This window comes from Sus scrofa, chromosome 3 (assembly GCF_054392235.1).
Source record: "Sus scrofa isolate SSC_HxYL_T2T_F1_AM1 chromosome 3, Sscrofa_HxYL_maternal_Yorkshire_Landrace_v2.0, whole genome shotgun sequence".
Lineage (NCBI taxonomy): Eukaryota > Metazoa > Chordata > Mammalia > Artiodactyla > Suidae > Sus > Sus scrofa.
The window spans coordinates 109,857,353-109,879,503 of NC_139385.1; the positions used below are offsets into that span (position 1 = coordinate 109,857,353).

The 22,151-nt window shown below is 37.3% G+C and overlaps 1 protein-coding gene across 28 annotated transcripts in view; it reads right to left on the bottom strand.

Moving 5' to 3' along the window:
- The window catches only part of MTA3 (metastasis associated 1 family member 3), a 229,338-nt gene that overhangs the window by 62,310 nt on the left and 144,877 nt on the right, over positions 1-22,151 (bottom strand). For 26 of the 28 annotated variants that reach the window (XR_014842082.1, XR_014842081.1, XR_014842080.1 and 23 more), the window contains 2 exons: positions 15,694-15,796; positions 11,520-11,619 (listed from right to left, as the gene is read on the bottom strand). Coding sequence is in view for 24 of the 28 variants with exons in the window: in XM_085019424.1 (XP_084875550.1) it covers positions 11,520-11,619; positions 15,694-15,796 (203 nt within the window). In the remaining 4 variants the exon portion in view is untranslated. Of the gene's footprint in view, positions 1-11,519; positions 11,620-15,693; positions 15,797-16,887; positions 17,906-22,151 lie in introns of those variants that run through there. The other 2 variants (XM_085019437.1, XM_085019439.1) reach the window with 1 other exon arrangement.

Sequence of the window (22,151 nt, forward strand, 5' to 3'; positions counted from 1 at the left end):
AAAGAGAGAGAGAGAGAGAAATGATGCATAAAAACAGAAATAAAAAGCTTTTGTCTTACAGACATAGAACATTTTTTTAATTAAAAATAACTATGAGGAGTTTTCCACAGGGTTAAGGATCCGGTGTTGTCACTGCAGTGGCTTGGGTTACTTACTGCTGTGACACAGGTTTGGTTTGATCCCTGGCCTGGGAACTTCCACATGCTGTGGGAGTCCCCCACCCAAAATACTATGAAAGACTATGCTGCTAAATTTGAAAACCTGGATATGCAACAAGGTCTTTCTATATAGCACAGGTCCTATGATAAATCATGATGGAAAGGAATTAAAAAAAGAAATGTATAGAGAGTTCCTGCTGTGACACAGCAGCTTGAGGATCCAGTGTTGCCACAGCTGCAGCTCAGTTTCAATCCCTGGCCTGAAATTTCCATATGCCACAAGTGCGGCCAAAAAAAAAAAAAAAAAAAAGAATGGGTGTGTGTGTGTGTGTGTGTGTATAAAAAACTGAATCACTTTACTGTATAGTAGAAATTAACACAGCATTGTAAATCAACTTAATTTCAATTTAAAACAAAGAAGAAAAAGAAAAAAATTTTAAACTAAGGAAAAATGGAAAATCTCCTGACATTACTAAAAAAGACTTAAGTATTAATAAAAACTTGTTCTAATTATTAATCAAATTATAACCATAACCCAGTGGAGGGACATTCTATAAAGAAATGGCCTATACTCTTCAAAATGCCATGATCACAAAAGATGGAAACAACAAAGAACTGTTCGGGACTGAAGGAAATTAAAGAGAAATAACAACTAGATGCAGTAAGTGACTCTCTAGCAGATCTTTGATGAGGAAAAAAATGTTTTTCTATTATTATTATTATTATTTTTTGTCTTTTGACCTTTTAGGGCTGCACCCGTGGCATATGGAGGTTCTGTTTTTCCCTTCTTATAAAGGACACTGCTAAGACAACTGACAAACTTGACTAAAGCCTCTAGATTAGATAATAGTACTACAGCTATGTTCATTTCCGGAATGTGACAACTGTCTTGTGGGTACATAAGAAAATTTCCTGTTCTTTTAGGAATACCTTCTCCTCCTCCTCAAATACATCCGGGAGCATGCAGGTTCGATTCCTGGTCTCGCTCAGTGGGTTAAGGATCTGGCATTGCCACAAGCTGCTTTGCAAGTTGCAAGTGCAGCTTGGATCTGGCGTTGCTGTGGCTGTGGCAAAGGCCAGCAGCTGCAGCTCCAATTCAACCCCTAGCCTGGGAACTTGAACATGCTGCAGTTGCAGCCTAAAAAGAAAAACGAAAAAAAAAAAAAAAGAGAGAGAGAGAGAGAGACTTCCATTCTGTAACTTACTCTCAAACTGTTTAGAAATAATGTGTATCGAGAAGGAATGATAAAGGAAATGTAGTAAATGCTAATATTTGAGGAATCTGGGTGAAGAGAATATAAGAAGTCTTAATGCTATTTTTGTATCATTTCAAAATACAAAAATTACAAGTTTTAAGAAATTATAACCACAAGCCTTCATTAACTTACACTTGTAAATCCAAATCTCTTCACTATTAACCCTAGATTAAGAAGTTAAAACAAATTTCATTATATTTCTCCATAGTTCAATTCTACAGTGATTTTCTAGTTCTTCTATTAGTGTCACAAGCATGGGATAAAAAGTTAAGTAAAAGGCGATGTATAGCCCCAACAAAAAAACAAAAACAAATTTAAGCTCAAATTTAAAAGAAACCATGGATAAACAGACGTTAACACATACAAACAATTCTCCTAGGACAGTTCGCACTATCTCTACGGTTAAGTTAACATCATTTTGAAATTCTTATCTGCAATAGAAGTTCCCGTCGTGGTGCAGCAGGAACGAATCCGACTGGGAACCATGAGGTTGCAGGTTCAATCCCTGGCCTCACTCAATGGGTTAAGGATCCAGCGTTGCCTTGAGCTATGGTGTAGGTCACAGACGCGGCTTGGATCCGATTGGACCCCTAGCCTGGGAACTTCCATATGCTGTGGGTGTGGCTCTGAAAAAAAAAAAATTCTTATCTGCAATAGATACACAAAAAGGAAGTATGCCTAATGTGGAATATTTTTGCCTTAAAGTTGTATTTTAGAAGGAAGGAAAATTTTCATGTTTCATTATTTTTTATTGCAGTGGCAGTCCACTAGTTCAAATTCTAATTTTACAGTCTTAGAAACAGGGATAGTACTCAAAAGTTTTAGCAAACTGAGTTTTCTTAAAAAAAAAAAAAAAAAAAAAAAAAAATCACATGAATGCTCAATTGTATTCTCAATTGTATTATCAATTGAATTATCATTGTATATTCATTTTAAAGACCAGATTTTTGATATCTGTTGATGCCTAAAATATTAATCAAAAGATTTATATATTCTGTTGATTATAATTTCTTTAAATGATGTAATGACTATTATTTCCAATTCATACTCAATTCCCAGTACCCTCAAAGCCTTAAATGAAGCATATGATTTGAACTGGACTCACAAATAAAGAGAATGAAGTATATGGTTATTTAACAACTAGCACTGTCACAAAAACTATCTGAAGAATAAAACTATTAATGGTTTAAATCAACTTTCTCTTATCAGTAAAACAAGTTCATTATTTTTTGTAAGTATCCTGATGTGAAAAACTTTATTGTAAAAATTACAGCTTGTTTTAAGGAGAAGATTTTAAACTGTATAGTGATTTCCTTGTAACAATATACTGAAATGTATGGTTAATCACAGCATAATGACCATATTCAAACCTGATAAACTACTACAATGACAGTAAATATGGCATGCTAAAACCCCTTTTAGAGGATCAATAATACTAGAAGAAAATCAGGGGAAAGTAAATGAAACTCAACAATGATGCATCATTGTTATCATCAGCTCAACAATGACAACTAATATTTATTGAGCTCTTAGGTTGTCTCAGACACTGTTCTAAATGATTTGCAAGTATTATCTCGTTTAATCTTCAAGCTGATAGAGTAACTCAGAGACAGATTTTTCTGGAGGCTGGAAAAGGACACTGAAGCACACTTGCTTTCTCTCCTAGTGAGGATGACACCTCAGCATCAGAAGAGCCCAATATTTGTGAGCATTACTTTAAATGAAGGTGCATCAACTGCTGAATGAAATTTCTTCGGGGATATTGATGGATTTTAAAAAGACTTGTGACATAGCAATAAACTAGCTGCCATCCACTCAACCCAGACACCCAATGGCACAGTGAGCTCTATGCCCCTCAGAGAACCCAGGAGCCCACAGAAAACAGCCCCAAGGCATGCTCTGGAGAGCCTCTGCATTTCCATCAAGCCCTACGTGGTTGGCTACATACACCAGCCAACTTAAAGGGATATATCTGCACACCCTCTTCTTGTCAATACGTAACCTCCAGAAACGGGGCAGATAACTTTCCCTTACAGATGAAGAAACTTGGACATAGCTAGATTCAATAACTTATATAAGGCTATATAGCTCCTAAGCGATAAATCTAGGGAGAAAAAAAAAAAAATCACAGAATCATAAAAGTATATTCATTTGTAAAACCTGTTCAAAGCAGGATTATTCACCAAGAGGAAAAGGCAGAAGCAACTCAAATTTCTATAGAAATGGATAAACAAATGAATGGATAAACAAAATCTGATATGCGCATATAAAGGATTATTATTCAGCCTTTAAAAGGAAGGAAATGCTGGAATTACTATTGTAGCTCAGTTGGTTAGGAACCCAACTAGTATCAGTGACGACGCGGATTTGACCCCTGGCTTCGCTCAGTGGGTTACACATCCAGCACTGCCCCCAACTGCAGTGTAGGTCACAGATATGGCTCAGATCTGGCACTGCTGTGGCTGGTATAGGCCGGCAGCTGCAGCTCCAATTCAACCCCTAGCCTGGGAACTTCCATATACCACAGGTGCAGCCGTGAAAAGGGAAAAAAAGAAAAAAGAAGGAAATGCTGACTAATATGCTACAACATGGATGAACCCTGAAGACATTAAGCTAAGTGGCCAGTCAAGGGCAAATTTTATATGGCTCCACTTACATAATGCACCTAGAGTAGTCAAATTCATAGAGCTGCAAAGTAGAATGGTTATTGCCAAGGGCTGTTTTAAGGATCTGGGTTTTTATCCTAAATGCAATTAAAAGCCACTAAAATATATATAAGATAGGAGACAGAAAAAATAAGAGAAACATTTTTAAAAGATCAACTAAAATACACAAACTATAGATGTTCCAGCATGCAGTTTCCTCCCTACTAAATCAACACAGACTAACCTCTCTCAGAACTACACTTGGCATCAGGAAACCTAAGTTTCTAATCTTACATGAGTTACTTAAACATTATCTCTAATACAAGGCCCCAAATAACTCCAAAAGCTTTTCCTCAAATCCTAACCTCCAACTTGTTTTGGTCCTCAAAGTCCAGGCAAACGTGAAATCCAGTACCTATACAATCACCTGTCCTCTGAGAAGGAGGCTTTGTTCCAGCAATAGCTCCCTAACAATGCACTCCACCCCTCCAATCACAAACAGGAAGTAACAGGCTACAACATCCACCAATAACAACTTAAGCACCTCAGGGTTTACTTTGTTCTAAGGAATTTTGTTTCCACAAGGGACAGGGGTGGGGTGGGTAGGTGTAAGGATTGCTGTAAACTGATTTTGGTTTTTTTGGGTTTTTTGTGTTGTGTATGTGTATCGTACAGAGTACACTTTACATTTTAGTGAAAAAAGGGTTAAATCTATGAAGCCACCTTGGCTTCAATGTTTTAACAATTATAAATCTTACTACATGTCTTAGACTAGCAACATTTTGAATTCATAGCCCAGTGTATGTTTGTAACAGATCTCAAAATGAGGAAGTTAGATCCAGCGATCCTGCAGGCAGCTTAATTACCTGCTCCCAAAATATTACTGGTGATTTGACAAGTGGCATACATTGCCTTAAACAGATGTGTCAGAGCAGGAATGCTGAAAGCTAAATGCAGTCTTCACAGGGCAAGCCACAAGGAGAATCACCTAGAACAGGCTACCCAGGTTCCAGCAGTTCCACAACCCAGCCCTCTCTGTGGTCTCCAGATCCATGGTCTGCTCACCTGATAGAGAAAGGTACTAACTCATCTTTATAGGCCTGTAAACACTGAAAGAAAAAGAAGAAACTGACTCTCCAAATTCAACTGAATGATGAATGAATCCATTTTCATTTAATGGCACAAAACAACTTAGCCTTTCATATGTTCTGAAGACAATCTGCAAAACTCATTATCGACATACTATTAATTTTTAACCACTCCAGGCTTTTATAGAAGTGCCTTGAAATCTTATATTTTAACATCAAAGAAGAAGGCATGATATCCCTGGGCAAAGAGGATTTATAGGTGTAGGTCACTGGAGTTTCCGCTATGGCACTAAGAATCTGAATGCAGTGGCCTGGGTTGCTGTTGAGGCATGGCTTCAATCCCCAGCCCAGTAGAGTGGGTTAAAGGATCTGGTGTTGCCACAGCCGCAGCCTGGATTCAATCCCTGGACTGAAAACATCCATATGCCACAAATGCAGCCATTAAAAAAAAAAAAAAAAAAAGGCATTAAGTAAATAAATAAACATGTAGGTCATGGCATCTTAAGCAACAAAAGGCAACGACTTCCTGCTTTCAAGACTTCTAAAAGATGTCAATTTTATGCAACCAAAAATAATATAATCTTAACTCAAGAACATATAGAAAGAGTCCAAGTAAAGTTGCGACGAGACAGAGCAGGAAACCAAGGCACACAAATCCTGCAGACAAAAGAAGCTCTTCAGTGCTGCCTGATCCAAGACAGCCAACAATGATATTTAAACCCAAGCCATTTGAGCACGAATAAAACAGAAGAGGAAACCTGATGGAAAGAACTCTTCAGAAGGAGTCAAGATCCAAATCCTGTCTCTGAAACCAGCTGTATAAACAAGACGAACATAATTTCCTAGTGTCTGAGTATACTTTTGCTTTAAAGAACTATAATAAATATAATAAATTATTTAAGATACTAACATAATTAAAAAGTGACTGCACTGGGAACTGTGTCTAGTCACTTATGATGGAGCATGATAATGTGAGAAAATAGAATTTGTACATGTATGAAAAAAAAAAAGTGACCTACAGATTGCTAATACTAAAGGAAATAAAACAAGAGATGAAAACACTGGAGGGTATGAAAGTATCTGCCTAGAAGGAGCATAATAGCCAAGTATTACCAAAGACACACACGAAAGGATATTTAAACTAATTAAGGTATATAGGTTGTATGCTCTCTTTTATGATGGCCTTCACTGACAGAAACAAATATTGAATCTTTAAACTCTGCCCTTTTCCCAAAAGAAATGCCTCCACTGTCCCTCCAGTTACCAGCAGTGGGAACCAGAGAGTCACTCTAGCTGCGACCTAGAGCCCACACATATCTGCTCTTCACCTGTTAGACCCATTTTCAGGCAAATCAGCCCCAACTGTCACAAAAGCTCTGTCCCATCTCCGGAACAGGATTTCCACTCTTTTTTTTTTTTTCTTTTTTGTATTTAATTTTTTAAAATTCAAGTATAGTTGATTTACAATGCTGTGCAAATTACTCAGGATTTCCGCTCTTGCTCCTCAGTATAGAGGAAATTTGCTGCACTACTACAGGATAACATCCCCCTTTATGACCTGGGAAGCATTATCTCATAAGAACAGTGTTAAATCACAACAGAGACTGGCTGCATAAGGAACAGTGTATCTATACAAGACAAGATCAAGAAACATTAGAAAAACCTGTAGACTCTTACAATGATATGAGAAAGTTTATATTATTAAGGAAAACATGGGGTAGAGGGGAGGCAAAATACAAAACTCTGTTTTAAATGACTTCAACAATGTGATAAAAATAAAGTACATGTAGGAATTGTCTTACCGGCTATCATAATTTATTACAAGGTGGTGTTTCCCACGGACAAATAGATCAAAGAAACAGAAGAGTACAGATTAAGAATCCTAAGCAGGAATTCCCTGTGGCTCAGTGGGTTAAGGGTCTGGCACTGGCACGGGTTAGATCCCTGGCCTAAGAACTTCCAAATGTCTGCTAATGTGGAAAAAGAGAAAGTAAAGAACCCTAAGCATATCTAAGACTGTGAAATAAAGTAGAAGGGGAATTACAAAATAAGGAAACAACATATTCAATAAAAGGAGTTGGGATAATTAATTTTCCATATGGAGAAAAATCAAAATTAGATCTCCACCTTACTCTACCCTGAAAAATAAAATCCAGGTATATTTATAGTCCTAAATGTGAATAAAGCTTTAAAAATATTAGAAAAAACTGAATAACCCTGACACCTATGGTCAATTAATCTTTGACAAGGGAGGCAAGAACATAAAATGGGAAAAAGAAAGTCTATTCAGCAAGCATTGCTGGGAAACCTGGGCAGCTGCATGCAAAGCAATGAAACTAGAACACACCCTCACACCATGCACAAAAATAAACTCAAAATGGCTGAAAGACTTAAATATACGACAGGACACCATCAAACTCCTAGAAGAAAACATAGGCAAAACACTCTCTGACATCAACATCATGAATATTTTCTCAGGTCACTCTCCCAAAGCAATCGAAATTAGAGCAAAAATAAACCCATGGGACCTCATCAAACTGAAAAGCTTTTGCACAGCAAAGGAAACCCAAAAGAAAACAAAAAGACAACTTACAGAATGGGAGAAAATAGTTTCAAATGATGCAACTGACAAGGGCTTAATCTCTAGAATATATAAACAACTTATACAACCCAACAGCAAAAAAACCAATCAATCAATGGAAAAATGGGCAAAAGACCTGAATAGACATTTCTCCAAAGAAGATATACAGATGGCCAACAAACACATGAAAAAATGCTCAACATTGCTGGTTATAAGAGAAATGCAAATCAAAACTACCATGAGATATCACCTCACACCAGTCAGAATGGCCATCATTAATAAATCCACAAATAACAAGTGCTGGAGGGGCTGTGGAGAAAAGGGAACCCTCCTGCACTGTTGGTGGGAATGTCAACTGGTACAGCCACTATGGAGAACAGTTTGGAGATACCTGAGAAATCTATACATAGAACTTCCATATGACCCTGCAATCCCACTCTTGGGCATCTATCCGGACAAAACTCTACGTAAAAGAGACACGTGCACCCGCATGTTCATTGCAGCACTATACACAATAGCCAAGACATGGAAACAACCCAAATGTCCATCGACAGATGATTGGATTCGGAAGGTGTGGTATATATACACAATGGAATACTACTCAGCCATAAAGAAGGATGACATAATGCCATTTGCAGCAACATGGATGGAACTAGAGAATCTCATCCTGAGTGAAATGAGCCAGAAAGACAAAGACAAATACCATATGATATCACTTATAACTGGAATCTAATATCCAGCACAAATGAACATCTCCTTAGAAAAGAAAATCATGGACTTGGAGAAGAGACTTGTGGCTGCCTGATGGGAGGGGGAGGGGGAGGGAGTGGGAGGGATCGGGAGCTTGGGCTTATCAGACACAACTTAGAATAGATTTACAAGGAGATCCTGCTGAATAGCATTGAGAACTTTGTCTAGATACTCATATTGCAACAGAAGAAAGGGTGGGGGAAAAATGTAATTGTAATGTATACATGTAAGAATAACCTGACCCCCTTGCTGTACAGTGGGAAAAGAAAAAAAAAAAAGAAAAAACTGAATAATAGTACAAGTGAAAAATGGGCAAAGGATACATGAATCTAAAATACAAAGAGAAATATAGTTTTCTTGTGGCACAACAGGTTAAGAATTTGGCATTGTCAATGCAGTGACTCGGGTCTCTGCTGTGGCACAAGTTTGATCCCTAGCCCGGGAACTTCTGCATGACACAGGTTCAGCCAAAAAATTAAATTAAATTAAATTAAAAAACAAAGAGAAAAAGACTGAAGAGTCAATATGAAAACATGCTTAGCCTCATTAAGTAATCAATGCAATACAAATTAAAATGAGGTAGCATCAGGATAGTAAAAAATATTAGTCTGAAAATACCGAGTGTTGAAGACAATGTAAGGAAATGGGTGAAGAAAGGAGAACAGTCATTAACTGCTTATAGGATTATAAATGTCTAGCATGATGTGCAGAATAATGTGGCTGCATGTGGTCAAACTGAAAATGAGCACTGCCCTATGAATCACTATGAGTAATTATTCCACTTCTAGTTATATATAGCCTAGAAAGCTCACACACATGCTTACAAAGAACATGCATTAGAATTTTCAATGCAGCATTATGGGTAACAGCAAAAGAAAATGTTTTTAAAGTACTCCAGATGTTCACTCGCAATAAGAGAACATGTAAATAATGTAGTGTAGTATTCTATAAAAGAACACTATAAATACCTCTAAGTAGTTAAAATGAATTAACTAAGGGAGTTCCTGCTGTGGCGCAGTGGAAATGAATCTGACTAATAACCATGAGGTTGTGGGTTCAATCCCTGGCCTCTCTCAGCAGGTTAAGGATCCGGTGTTGCTGTGAGCTATGGTGTAGTTCACAAATGTGGCTCGCATCCTGCATGGCTGTGACTGTGGCTGTGGCTGGCAGCTATAGTTTGATTTGACCCCTAGCCTGGGAGTCTCCATATGCCATGGGTACAGCCCTAAAAAGCAAAAAAAAAAAAGTTAACTAGGTGCATATTTATTTTCATGGCTACATCTCACTAATAAACAAATGGCAAAATGTTACAGAGTAAATTGAAACATATGCAAAACAATGTTTATGCTGTCTTGGATATATAAAAACATAGTAAAACTAGAAAAACACAGACTAGATATACAGCAAATTGTCACAGTCGCTGCTTCTTGCCTCAAGGCAGGGACAAAGGGGTCAGAGGTACAGATGGAGGATGGAGAATAGGACTAAAGGGAGAAAAGTAGAGACCTCAACATTAACGGTTGAATACTTGTTTAACCCAAAGAATTAAAATATTAACATTTGCTTTAGGTGGCATTACATGGAGTTTAATTATACTATCCTCTGTACTATTATGTAATTTGCTATTATTATTGTTTACAATGCATAAAAAATGGCTGAAAGGAAACATAACAAAATAGTAAAAATATTCTATTCTGGATAATGAAGACAAAAATTTTTTTGGCTAATGCTATACTTTATTTTTTAATTTCTTCCGAGTAAGCATACATTAATTTTAGAACTGGGAAAAATATTTTGAATAGGAAAAAATACACAGGTAGCGATTAGACTCCTTGTAAATATCTGTTGATGGGATTTAAGGTTGTTATAAATTGATTATGTATTCTTGCACTGTTAGAAAAGCACTCTAAAAGTCCCAAACAACCAAAACACAAACCTATTTTGAAATCTCGAAACTTCCACATAAAATATTAATCAACCAACGGAGAGAACAAAACTTGCTCCTATAAACAACATTCTAGTCTTGGAGAAAGGACAGAGAAAGGGGTTCTTTAATAGCTACAGACTATTAATGCTTTCACTACTATCTATAATTGTACAAAAATACAAGAAAGCATTATAAGAAATAAATCTGTTGTGCCATTCCAATAGAAAGTTTTACATTATCGTGACAAAACATTTCAAACTGGAATATAATGAGAGAGCAATAAAACCTATCATTGTATTCCATTCCATCAGAAAATAAAATGGGAACTTTTATTATATGTAAAGAATGTCAGTCAAACAACTTAAGCCTTGCCAAACCTCAGTTTTCTTCTGAAATGAGCATCCTACCATGCCCATCTCAAAGGGACTGGCAATTAAATACAATAAGAAATTTCAACAGGCAAAAGCCTACAGGTCTACTTTGCTGGAGAGTGCAAAGAAAGAAGCAAGGGGCAAGCCTGATGCCCGGCCACAGGAGGCATCAACGGTATAATTTCACTGAACATGGGAGGCCTCGTTTGATCACCAAGGGGAAAAGGAAATATTCTTAGAATACAGCAACCATCAGGAAATAATTTTAAAAAACAGAACCTTTTTCTAATGAACAGATACAAAAAGTTTAAATATTGATATTGAATAATGACATGACAAGAGAGTAACTCCTATAACAATGGTTTCAAGAGATGGTCATTTTCACTTAAAAAAGCTGTAAAGCATTATGTGTGAGCTACAACTAGTAGTAGTACATAGGTGGAATATACCAAAAAAGCACAAAAGTGAAAACAGATCACTCAGAATGAATTGTTTCCCCCAAGTATTTTTTTACCATTTTGTACCCACTCCATGAACAGTCATTCTTACTTGTCCCAGATCACAGAGTGGGTAACTTAGGAATGAGACACCCCAGTAAACCAATCAGCCAAGCCAAATCAACCTAGCAGTCAGCAGGGCTTAGAGCTAGAAAGCTCTCGTGTCTTCAACATTGCTATACTGGCTTTTAAATTAAACAAGTAGCAGAAGAAAAAATATCCCCCAGATTTCAAAAGGTATCTTACCAGGGTGATGTCTCGAGAAGCTGCAGCTGCACTCATATGCAAGCTAGGCTGCCTTACAGAACTGCTGCAGTCAAGGGCTCGAGCGAATGTCCCAACAGCACTGGATAAATCATAAAAACAGAGAGGAAAGATAAAGGCACTTTTAAAAAAATCTTTTAAAAACAAACAAAAAAAGGAGTTCCCAATGTGATACAGTGGGATAAGAATCCAGTATTGCCTCAGCTGCGGCATAGGTTTCAGCTGCAGCTCGGATTTGATCCCTGGCCCAGGAACTTCCATATGTGGACAAAAAAAATGGGTAGTAAATGAACAATTATAAAGGAAAAGTCAAATTCTTGGATGTTTAAGAAACAAATAATCAGATAAAAAATATTTTCTATATAATTTAAGAACTGACAAACCACTTTACTATACATATGGGTTAACTATAAAGAAAAAGTGGCTTGTGTGGCATAAAGAAGGGAAAGATCTATAATGAAATGCCATGAAGTAAACAATTTGGTATCCAAAGGTACTCAAAAAATAAGAAGTCAATTAGATGCAGGGTTTGATTATAAATGCAGAGCAATTTCTGACCACTGTTTTAGCTCAAATTGTTTCATTCCAGTAGTATTTTTTTTTCCCTTGAAATATAATCAACTAGAGCAACCTCTTCCTTTGAGGAGTCAATATATAATAGACTTCCATTTAAAAAATATTACAACAACAAAGATTTTCGTTTGATGGTTTAGAAGGCCTTCCCACACACACAGGACCCTAACTTCAAGAAATAAAGCATGAGTGGCTGTTGTACAGGCCGGCAGCTGCAGCTCTGATTCCACCCCTAGCCTGGGAACTTTGATATGCTGCAGGTGCAGCCCTAAAAAGAAATTTTAAAAAAAGAAAGAAAGAAAACATGAAATAAAGACTTGCTGCTCACAGTCTATATTATATTTTATTTTTTATTTTTTTTATGGCTATACTCTTGGCATATGGACGTTCCTGGACCAGGGACTGAATTCGAGCTGCAACTATGACCTATGCCATAGCTGAGGCAATGCCAGATCCTTTAACCCACTGAGCTGGGCCAGGATACAAACCCGTGCCTCTGCATTGACTGGAACCACTGCAATCAGGTTCTTAAACCACTACACCATAGCAGGAACTCCCTGGTGTCTATATTTTAAACACGTTAGCTAAGGAAGAGGGTTTTTTTAAATGTTTTAATTAAAATATAACACACATGCAAAAAGTACGCATCGTACAGCTACTTAGTTCTCACAAAGTCAATGCATCCATGTCACCAGCATCCAGGTCAAGAAACAGCAACCAGAAGACTCCTTATGTTCCTTCTTATCACTGTTTTCCCCCTTTCCCCCAAAGGGAACCACCATCCCAGATTCTAACACCAAAGATTAGTTTTGGTCAATTGAGAACTTACATAGAATCACACACCATGTACTCTTTTCATGTCTGGTTTCTGTTGTTCAAACTTATGTTTGTGGATTCACTCATGCTAACTGCTATAGCTGTGTCTGTTCACTTTCTTCCTATGGAGAATTATTCTGTATGATGTCTCACTCCCACCCCCACTCTAATGTTGATGGATATTTGTTTCCATTTGGGGGCAACCATGGGTAGTCATCTGTATACATATCTTTTGGCACACAGATGTGTACATTTCTGCTGCACACATATTTAGAAGTGAAACTTAAGGGATGTGTGCATTAGATGGCAGTAAACAGTCTTCCAAAACAGCTGTATCATCTGCACTACAACCAGCAGGATATTAGAGTGCTGGTTGTTCCATGTCTTCACCAACACTTGGCATGTCAGTTTCTATTTTTTATTTATTCGTTTTTTAAATAAAGTACACCTGATTTACAATGTTTCTTCAAGTTTTCTTATTTTATCCATTCTGGTGGGATGTGCAGTGGTACTTGACTGTGGTCTTAATTTGTATTTAGGTTTTTTTCTTTAAATAAAAATTTAAAAAGACTCAAGGTGCATCTCCTTGTTGCCTCATATGCTGGCTTGAAGGAAAAAGAAAACATAGGGCCCTTGGCAACCAGGAAAATGAAAAAACTTGAAAATCAAATCTAAAGCTGCAAGGTTTACTAAAAAAATCCAAAATCCAGGTAACATGTCTAGAATCCTTAGGCCAGAATATCTACCAATGGTTCACTTCTACTCCCACATCTTAAGTCTCATCTATTCCACTGACTGGCTCCTCTCCAACAATGTACATCAAGTCTCTTCATCTAATCACTCAATGGCTAGGTATGTTGACTCTGAGTCTGAATGCTAGGCAGTATGATGTGTGACTTTCCATGGTGACTGGCACTGTGAAGAGTGTTATCCAAGGAGGGGCTAAGACCCCTCTGCCCTTTATATTACTTTCAACAGAAAATTAGAGAAATTTAGGCATTCCCGTCGTGGCGCAGTGGTTAGTGAATCCAACTAGGAACCATGAGGTTGCGGGTTCGATCCCTGGCCTTGCTCAGTGGGTTAAGGATCTGGCATTGCCGTGAGCTGTGGTGTAGGTTGCAGACGCGGCTGAGATCCCGTGGTGCTGTGGCTCTGGCGTAGGCCGGTGGCTGCAGCTCCGATTAGACTCCTAGCCTGGGAACCTCCATACGCCATGGAAGTGGCCCTAGAAAAGGTAAAAAAGACAAAAAAAAAGAAAATTAGAGAATTTAACAAAGACCCTTGTAATCATTCTAATATTTTGCCGTGTTTGAAACAAGGAAATATAGTTATTATTTTGTAATAACTTTAAATGGAGTATAAGCTACAAAAATACTGAATCACTGTTATACATCTAAAACTAATATGTTATAAAATCAATTATATCTTGATTAAATAAGTAATAATATTTTGCCATGTTTGGTACTTTTAAGAAATATAAATGTTGTTAGAGACCTCATACATATTACAGAACTCATACATATATAAAATGCATATGCATACATAAGCCCATTAATGAAATAAGATAATACCTGTACATTGTAAATTTTTGTTTTTTAGGGCCACACCTGCAGCATATGGAAGTTCCCAGGCCAGGAGTTGAATCAGAGCTGCAGCTGCCAGCCACGCCACACCGTAGCCATGCCAAATCCAAGCCACATCTGTGACCTATGCCAAAGTTTGTGGCAACACTGGATCCTTAACCCACCAAATGAGGTTAGGGATTGAACTCGCATCCTCATAGATACCAGTTGGGTTCTTAACCCACTGAGCCACAATGGGAACTCCCATTGTAAATTTTTTTATGTTTATGTATCCTCACTCAACATTGGTTTTGAGATTTATCTCTTTGTTACATATAGCCCTAATTCATTAAATTGTTTTAAACTAATATTCCATTACTAAGTATACCTCAATCCATTCATCAATGGCTTGCTACTGTACTTTTAGCATTTTTCCAATTTTTCTGCTCTTACAATACTATCATGATCTCATTTACTTTCTGCTGTTCGGCAATTCCCCCATAATCATCATATACTTTTATAATTGAAAAAATAAAAATAAACTTCTGTCTCATTCATTTTCTCAAGGAAAGGGGGAGTGGGTGTTACAGGAAGTAAGCAAGACAGTCAGGCTTAGAACTCTCGAAGGACAGCCCTTTGCCTAGGAATAGACCTTACTCACATGTGGCTGCAATAAGAGGGACACGTTATTATTGACACTTGAATGCTCCCTATCTAGAGCAAAGGAGCTTACTGCTATAATTAAAGATATGGATGTTTAGGCATTGAATTTCTTCTTCTTCTTTTTTTTGGGAAGGGGAACACCTATGGCATGTGGAAGTTCCCAGGCCAGGGAGCAAAACCACACCCCAGCAATGACCCAAGGTGCTACGGTGACAATGCCAGATCCTTAACATGCTGTGCCACAAGAGAACTCCTGAATTTCTTTATACTTTTCCATTGTGCTTAAATTTTTACAAGGACAATTTTTAATTTCTTAATGAGTAAAAATTAATAAATCTGTTTTCATTTTTAAAACAGAAACTAATGATAATAAAGCATATTATTTAGGAATTAATATAATATATATTAGGCTTTCTCACACAATTAGAAAAATAGAACCAATGAAAAAAGGTAGAACATAAAGAAAGGAAAATGCATAAATGTTCTATAAATTCTTCTATAAAAAGCAAAGACATCTACTGACCCAACAGCACCATACTCACCGTGCTACAACTAAAAACTGGTCAATCTGTCGATCTGTAAGTGGGCTATTTGGGTCCCAGACTTTCACTTCCAATTTGGACTGTTCTCTCTCATCTGATTCTCCTGTTTGAAAACAAAGGAAATGGAGTCTTGTTACTCACAAGGAACATACATTGTCATATATAATTGATGACTGTGGTCACCACAGCATTAAAAATATAAGGTAAATGTTCATGGTTTGGGTACATTCTTTCAGAGAGCAGACGTAGAACATTCTGTAAGGGAACACTGATGATAACACAACCAAGTCGGCCACATGATGTCTTCATTTAGTCACTAACATGTATTTCCTGAATATCTGTACATGCGACACACTAAGTCTCACGCTAAGGAATATAAAGACAAAAAAGCACTCCTGCTGCAAGATGCTCAAACTAAGATAGAACTTACACATAAAAAATCATGATACGAATGGAAAGAAACAGATGTCATAGAGACATATAGATATGGTTGTGAGAGTCTTAAGATTCGAGAAATCACTTCAGTCTAGCTAGGGAACAATGTGATGCAGGAGGTGGCATTTCTGCTAAGAACCAAAAGGCATGAATGTCCTCCAGGGACTGATGAACCCAGGCTATGGGCTTCTAACGTAGTCAGTCCTAGGATGGGAGCAAGCAGGTATCAAGGCTCAAAAGCAGACGGGGAGAGCAGAATCTACCATCCTACCTTCAGTTTCCTCAGTCACTGCTGTCAGTGACTGCTTCTGCTCTTTGTTTAAAGGCAGGTAGGAAACCAAAAAGTTAACTGCTGTGTCCCAACATAAAGAAGTAGAAGTAGACCAGAGCAAAGACTAGTCCAAACACATCTAAAATGTTTGAAAGGATTTCATTTTTCACTGTTTCTTCTTACAATGCATGCTGAGCCAAGATAGTCAACATTCAACTAGTTCATTTTTAAAAATCAGTTACGAACCCAAAAGCTTGTAACTTCATGAAATTTTTAAAAGGAAAATAACACAATTATACAGCCCTATATCTTCAAGAAATACATTTTAAGTAAGATAAATAGTAATGGTTTAAAAAAGAAATAAATAATAGTAGAGTAAAAATAAATCTATATTTGAAATCTATATTTTTAAATAAAAAAGATAAAATGATGGTGCTATTCAGTACTAAGCTCCTACTCCAGAACATAAGAGTAAAACTGATACTCACTTTTCAAACTAAGAACTCAGTATAAGGAGTTCCCGTCGTGGGGCAGTGGTTAACGAATCCGACTAGGAACCGTGAGGTTGCGGGTTCGTTCCCCGGCCTTGCTCAGTAGGTTAAGGATCCGGCATTGCTGTGAGCTGTGGTGTGGGTCTCAAGACGCGGCTTGGATCCTGCATTGCTGTGGCAAAGGCCAGTGGCTACAGCTCCAATTCGACCCCTAGCCTGGGAACCTCCATATGCTGCGGGAATGGCTCGAGAAATGGCAAAAGACAAAAAAAAAAAAAAAAAAAAAAGAACTCGGTATAAGAATTCTAAATAAATTTGCTATCAACAATAATAAAACACTCCTGAATACATTTTCACTAATGCTTAAAACTGACAATACCATGGGATGAGAACAAAAATAACAAGAACAAAAAAAGAATAAATAGAGAAATGTTCTATTCAAAGTCACTCTAGAGAATTCCTCATTTTGTATTCATCATACAATTACATTTACGACACAGTTTGATCACTTCTTCACAGGGGGAAAGTGTTAAGAAGCTCTTGAATAAACTTATTTAGAGTCTTTATAACTAAATTCTCAAGTAAGCTATCAGCAATCTGTAGGATGGTCTTGGGAAATGTGGTATGAGCCAGAGACTGGACCAAGATGAATTCTGTGCTCTGCTCATGCTCATTCCAACCATTGCCAAAATGTCACTTCCCTCCTCTGTGTATGATAATCCGGGCAATTCCAATCACCTCTAGTCCCACACTAGCCCATGAAGATCTTTCTAGTCTGTGAATTCCTACAAAATGTATTTAACCACTAATTATATGATTGTATACAGCATCCTATTAATTGCTTCATATGTTTCTCTTCATAATTTTGAATAAATGTAGATTCAGTAATGATTTTAAATGTGTTACCCTTAACCCTTCAGCTACATTTTAAGATCTCTAGAAAATATTGACAAAATACTTCTTCATCCAAAGACTAAAGAACTAAGGCTGTAGGAAGCTGTCATACTACAGACCCTTTTGTGGCCAACAAGAAACATTCTTTGTTCTAAACACAATTCATTTTCTTTGCAACAACCAACCGAGTACTATGCTTTTTAGATTATATTTAATTCAGAAACACATAAGGATGCCATTTATCACCATTTTTATTAATGTTCTGAAAGTTCTGGGCAATGTTTTAAGTCATGCATCAAAAGAATAATAAGTTACTAGACACAAATACTGTATGATATCACTTACATACAGAATCTTAAAATGCCAAACTCATAAAAACAAAGTAGAATGGTGGTTACCAGGGACTGGAGGGTGGGGAAAATGGGGAGATGTTATAAGGATACGTACTTGCAATAGTTAAGTTCTGGAGATCTAATGTACAGCATAGTGATTACAGACCACAATGTTACTATAAACTTCAAAGTTGATAAGAGATCAGATCTTAATCGTTCCCATCACAAAAAAGAAATGACACTTACATGACATGATAGAGATATTAGCTACTGCTACGGTGGTAATCAAATTGGAATCTATAAATGTATCAAATCAAGAAATTAAACTTACACAGTGTTATATGACAATTACATCTCAATAAAAACAGATTTTAAGAAATTTCAAGGAGTTCCCGTCATGGCACAGTGGTTAACGAATCCGACTAGGAACCATGAGGTTGCGGGTTCGGTCCCTGCCCTTGCTCAGTGGGTTGACGATTCGGCATTGCCGTGAGCTGTGGTGCAGGTTGCAGACGTGGCTCGGATCCCGCATTGCTGTGGCTCTGGTGTAGGCTGGTGGCTACGGCTCCGGTCAGACCCCTAGCCTGGGAATCTCCATATGCCACGGGAGCGGCCCAAGAAATAGCAAAAAGACAAAAAAAAGAAAAGAAAAGAAATTTCAAGAAAGGCACAACAAAAAAAGAAAATATAGGAGTTCCTTGGAGGCAAAGAGGCGTTGTCACTGCTGTGGCTTGGGTTGTATCCCTAGCCTGGGAACTTCTGCATGCCATGGGCATAGCAAAAAAGAAAAAGGAAAAAAAAAAAAGGATAAAACTCATGACATTCCAAGCAAACAGGATGTAAACAGAAAATGTAAAACAAACAAAAAAACAAACAAACACATGCATTGTGGAAACAAAAATATAAAATACTAAGAAATGAAATGAAGTATTTTTATATAAAATTATAAATTTTTCAGAGACTATAAAATGACTTGAGTAAATGAAGAGTAAAGAAGATTTTAAAATATTAAGGATATTATTTTTGAACAAGTTTCTTTCTTTCTGTATGTGTATATGTATTTATTTTTAGCCAAACCTGCGCCGTGTCAGCAACTGAACTCACACCACAGCAGCAATCCAAGCTGCTATAGTGACAATGCTGGATCCTTAACACACTGCACTACAAGAGAACTCCAGGAGTACTTTAAATAAGTTGAATATAACAAAATTTAGTTTTGAAAGCCAATGAAAAATTCAAATATTAATCTCCACAAATCAAAAGATTTTTTTTTAATTAATTAATTTATTTATTTTGGTCTTTTTGCCATTTCTTGGGCTGCTCCGGCGGCATATGGAGGTTCCCAGGCTAGGGGTCAAATCAGAGCTGTAGCTGCCAGCCTACACCAGAGCCACAGCAACGCAGGATCCAAGCCGCGTCTGCGACCTACACCACAGCTCATGGCAATGCCGGATCGTTAACCCACTGAGCAAGGGCAGGGATCGAACCTGCAACCTCATGGTTCCTAGTCGGATTCTTTAACCACTGCGCCACGATGGGAACTCCAAAAGATATTATTAAAGGAATAATAAAAGCAAGGATTACCTGGTTGGATTACAATACACAGCAATAGTAACTAATTAATAGTAATTAATTAACTAATTAAGAAGAGTCAATAAACAATTAACTAATTAATAGTAACTAATAGTAAGCAATGTTGTATTAAGCAACCTAAATGTCCATTAACAGAGGATTGGATAAAGATGTGGTACATATATAAAATGGACTAGTATTCAACCATTAAAAAAAAAAAAAAAGGCGGGGGGGGAGTTCCCGTTGTGGCACTGTGGAAACAAATCTGACTAGGAACCATGAGGTTGCAGGTTCGATCTCTGGCCTTGCTCAGTGGGTTAAGGATCTGGCGCTGCTCTGAGCTGTGGTACAGCTTGGATCCTGAGTTGCTGCGGCTATGGCTGCAGCAGCTATAGCTCCGATTAGACTCCTAGCATGGGAGCCTCCATATGCCGCAGGTACAGCCCTAAAAAGCCAAATAAAAAGAAAGAAATAATGTCATTTTCAGAAACATGGATGGACCTAGAAATTATCATACTAAATGAAGTAAGTCAGACAAAGATAAATATCATATGAGATCACTACTATGTGGAATCTAATAAATTATACAAAAGAACTTACAAAACAGAAACAGACCCAATGGATTTCACAACCAAACTTATGGTTACCGAAAGAGAAATGTGGGGACAATAGGGAGGGAAAATTAGGGGGTTGGAATTAACATATACACAATACTATATGTAACAAGGACCTACTGTATAGCAAAAGGAAATCTACTCAAAACTGTGTAATAACCTATATGGGAAAATAATCTGAAAAGGAATGGATATATGTATAACTGATTTACTATGATGTACACATGAAACTACCACAATTTTATAAGTCAACTATAGTCCAATAAAAATTATACATATGAAAAAGAAACCCAGGAATTCCTGTTGTGCTCAGTGGTTATCAAACCCAACTATCCATGAGGATGCGGGTTCAATCCCTGGCCTTGCTCAGGGGGTTAAGGATCTGGTGTTGCCGTGAGCTGTGGTGTAGGTCACAAATGCAGCTTGGATCTGGTGCAGCTATGGCTGTGGCATAGGCCAGCAGCTGCAACTTCGATTCAACCCCTAGCCTGGGAACTTGCATTTCCCACACATGTGGCCCTAATTAAAAAGAAAACAAAAGAAAAGAAAAACCATCATTGTACAAAATAAATAGTATCAAAAACAGAGTAACAGACCAGATCATATAATTCACATTTTGAAAATTTAAATATTATAATTATGTAAAATAGTAACTACCATTCATTTAGTGTTTCCTTATGTCCCAAAACCCCTTTATAGTAAGATTTCTCTGTAAATAGTCCACACTGTTGACATTTTGAATCAAGTTCTTTGTTGTGGGAGCTGTCCTGTGCATTACAGGATGTCCAGCAGCAACCATGGTGTCTACTCACTAGATGCCAGGAGCATTGCCCCTTCCCCAGCTGTGACAACCAAAAATGTCTACAGACATGGTCTAATGTCCCATGGAAGACAAAACTGCCCTGAGTTAAGAATATTCTTACATGGTTGCAATCAATACCTGCTTAGACTTACTTGTTATAGTCTACTATTTTTAAGTTAACATCCACCACACTATAGAAAACAGAATCTGCAAAACTACATACCTAAAATAGTAACATTTATGGAAAAATAGGACAAGACTTTTAAAACCTATGAATTTGGTAACCATAGATAGCACTTTAAAAAAAAAAAAGTGGCAATCATCATAAAAACACCAACACAGTTAAATCTCCACTGACATTTGCACCAAGCACAAAGGTCAGTCAATCCTTTATCTCCTTAAACCCTGGACTCATACTTCTTCCACTGAGATGTGGGTCACTCACTGTGTACAGTTTCAACAAAATTAAAAATAAAATCTAGAGTGCAGGGTTGTTTTTTTTTTTTAAACACTAGAGAAAATATTTTTTTAGCCATTCCCCTGTAACTCTAAAATGCCCCATATAGTTTCAACACAGTGAAAAGTGCCACGGATTTTGAGGCCACTACTGGCACTGGATGAAGGCACTACTATAGAATTTCCATCTTTATTTTCTCTTAAAGGCTCTTCATCTGTGAGAATAACTGCTTAGAAAAGCCTCAGATGAACTGACATAATTTCCACACTACACTGACATTTTTCAATGTAATGACTACATATGAGCTAATTCAAGTTTTAATAAAAGCAGGTACTGTAGCTTGAGACTGTGTACTAACTTAATTATTCAACATTCAAAGAGAGATACATCTTAAATTCCCCAATACAGACAAGAGTTACTTAATCAGTAGCAGTAGACAGTGGTGGACAGGGGAGAAGTGACTGCAATGGCTGACACTGAGCACCAGGGTGCTGTGCTAAATGCTTTACAAGACTTGTGTCACTTGATCTCAAAACACTATGACGTATGAACATACATTATTATTCCTTTACTCAGCTAAACATAGCACA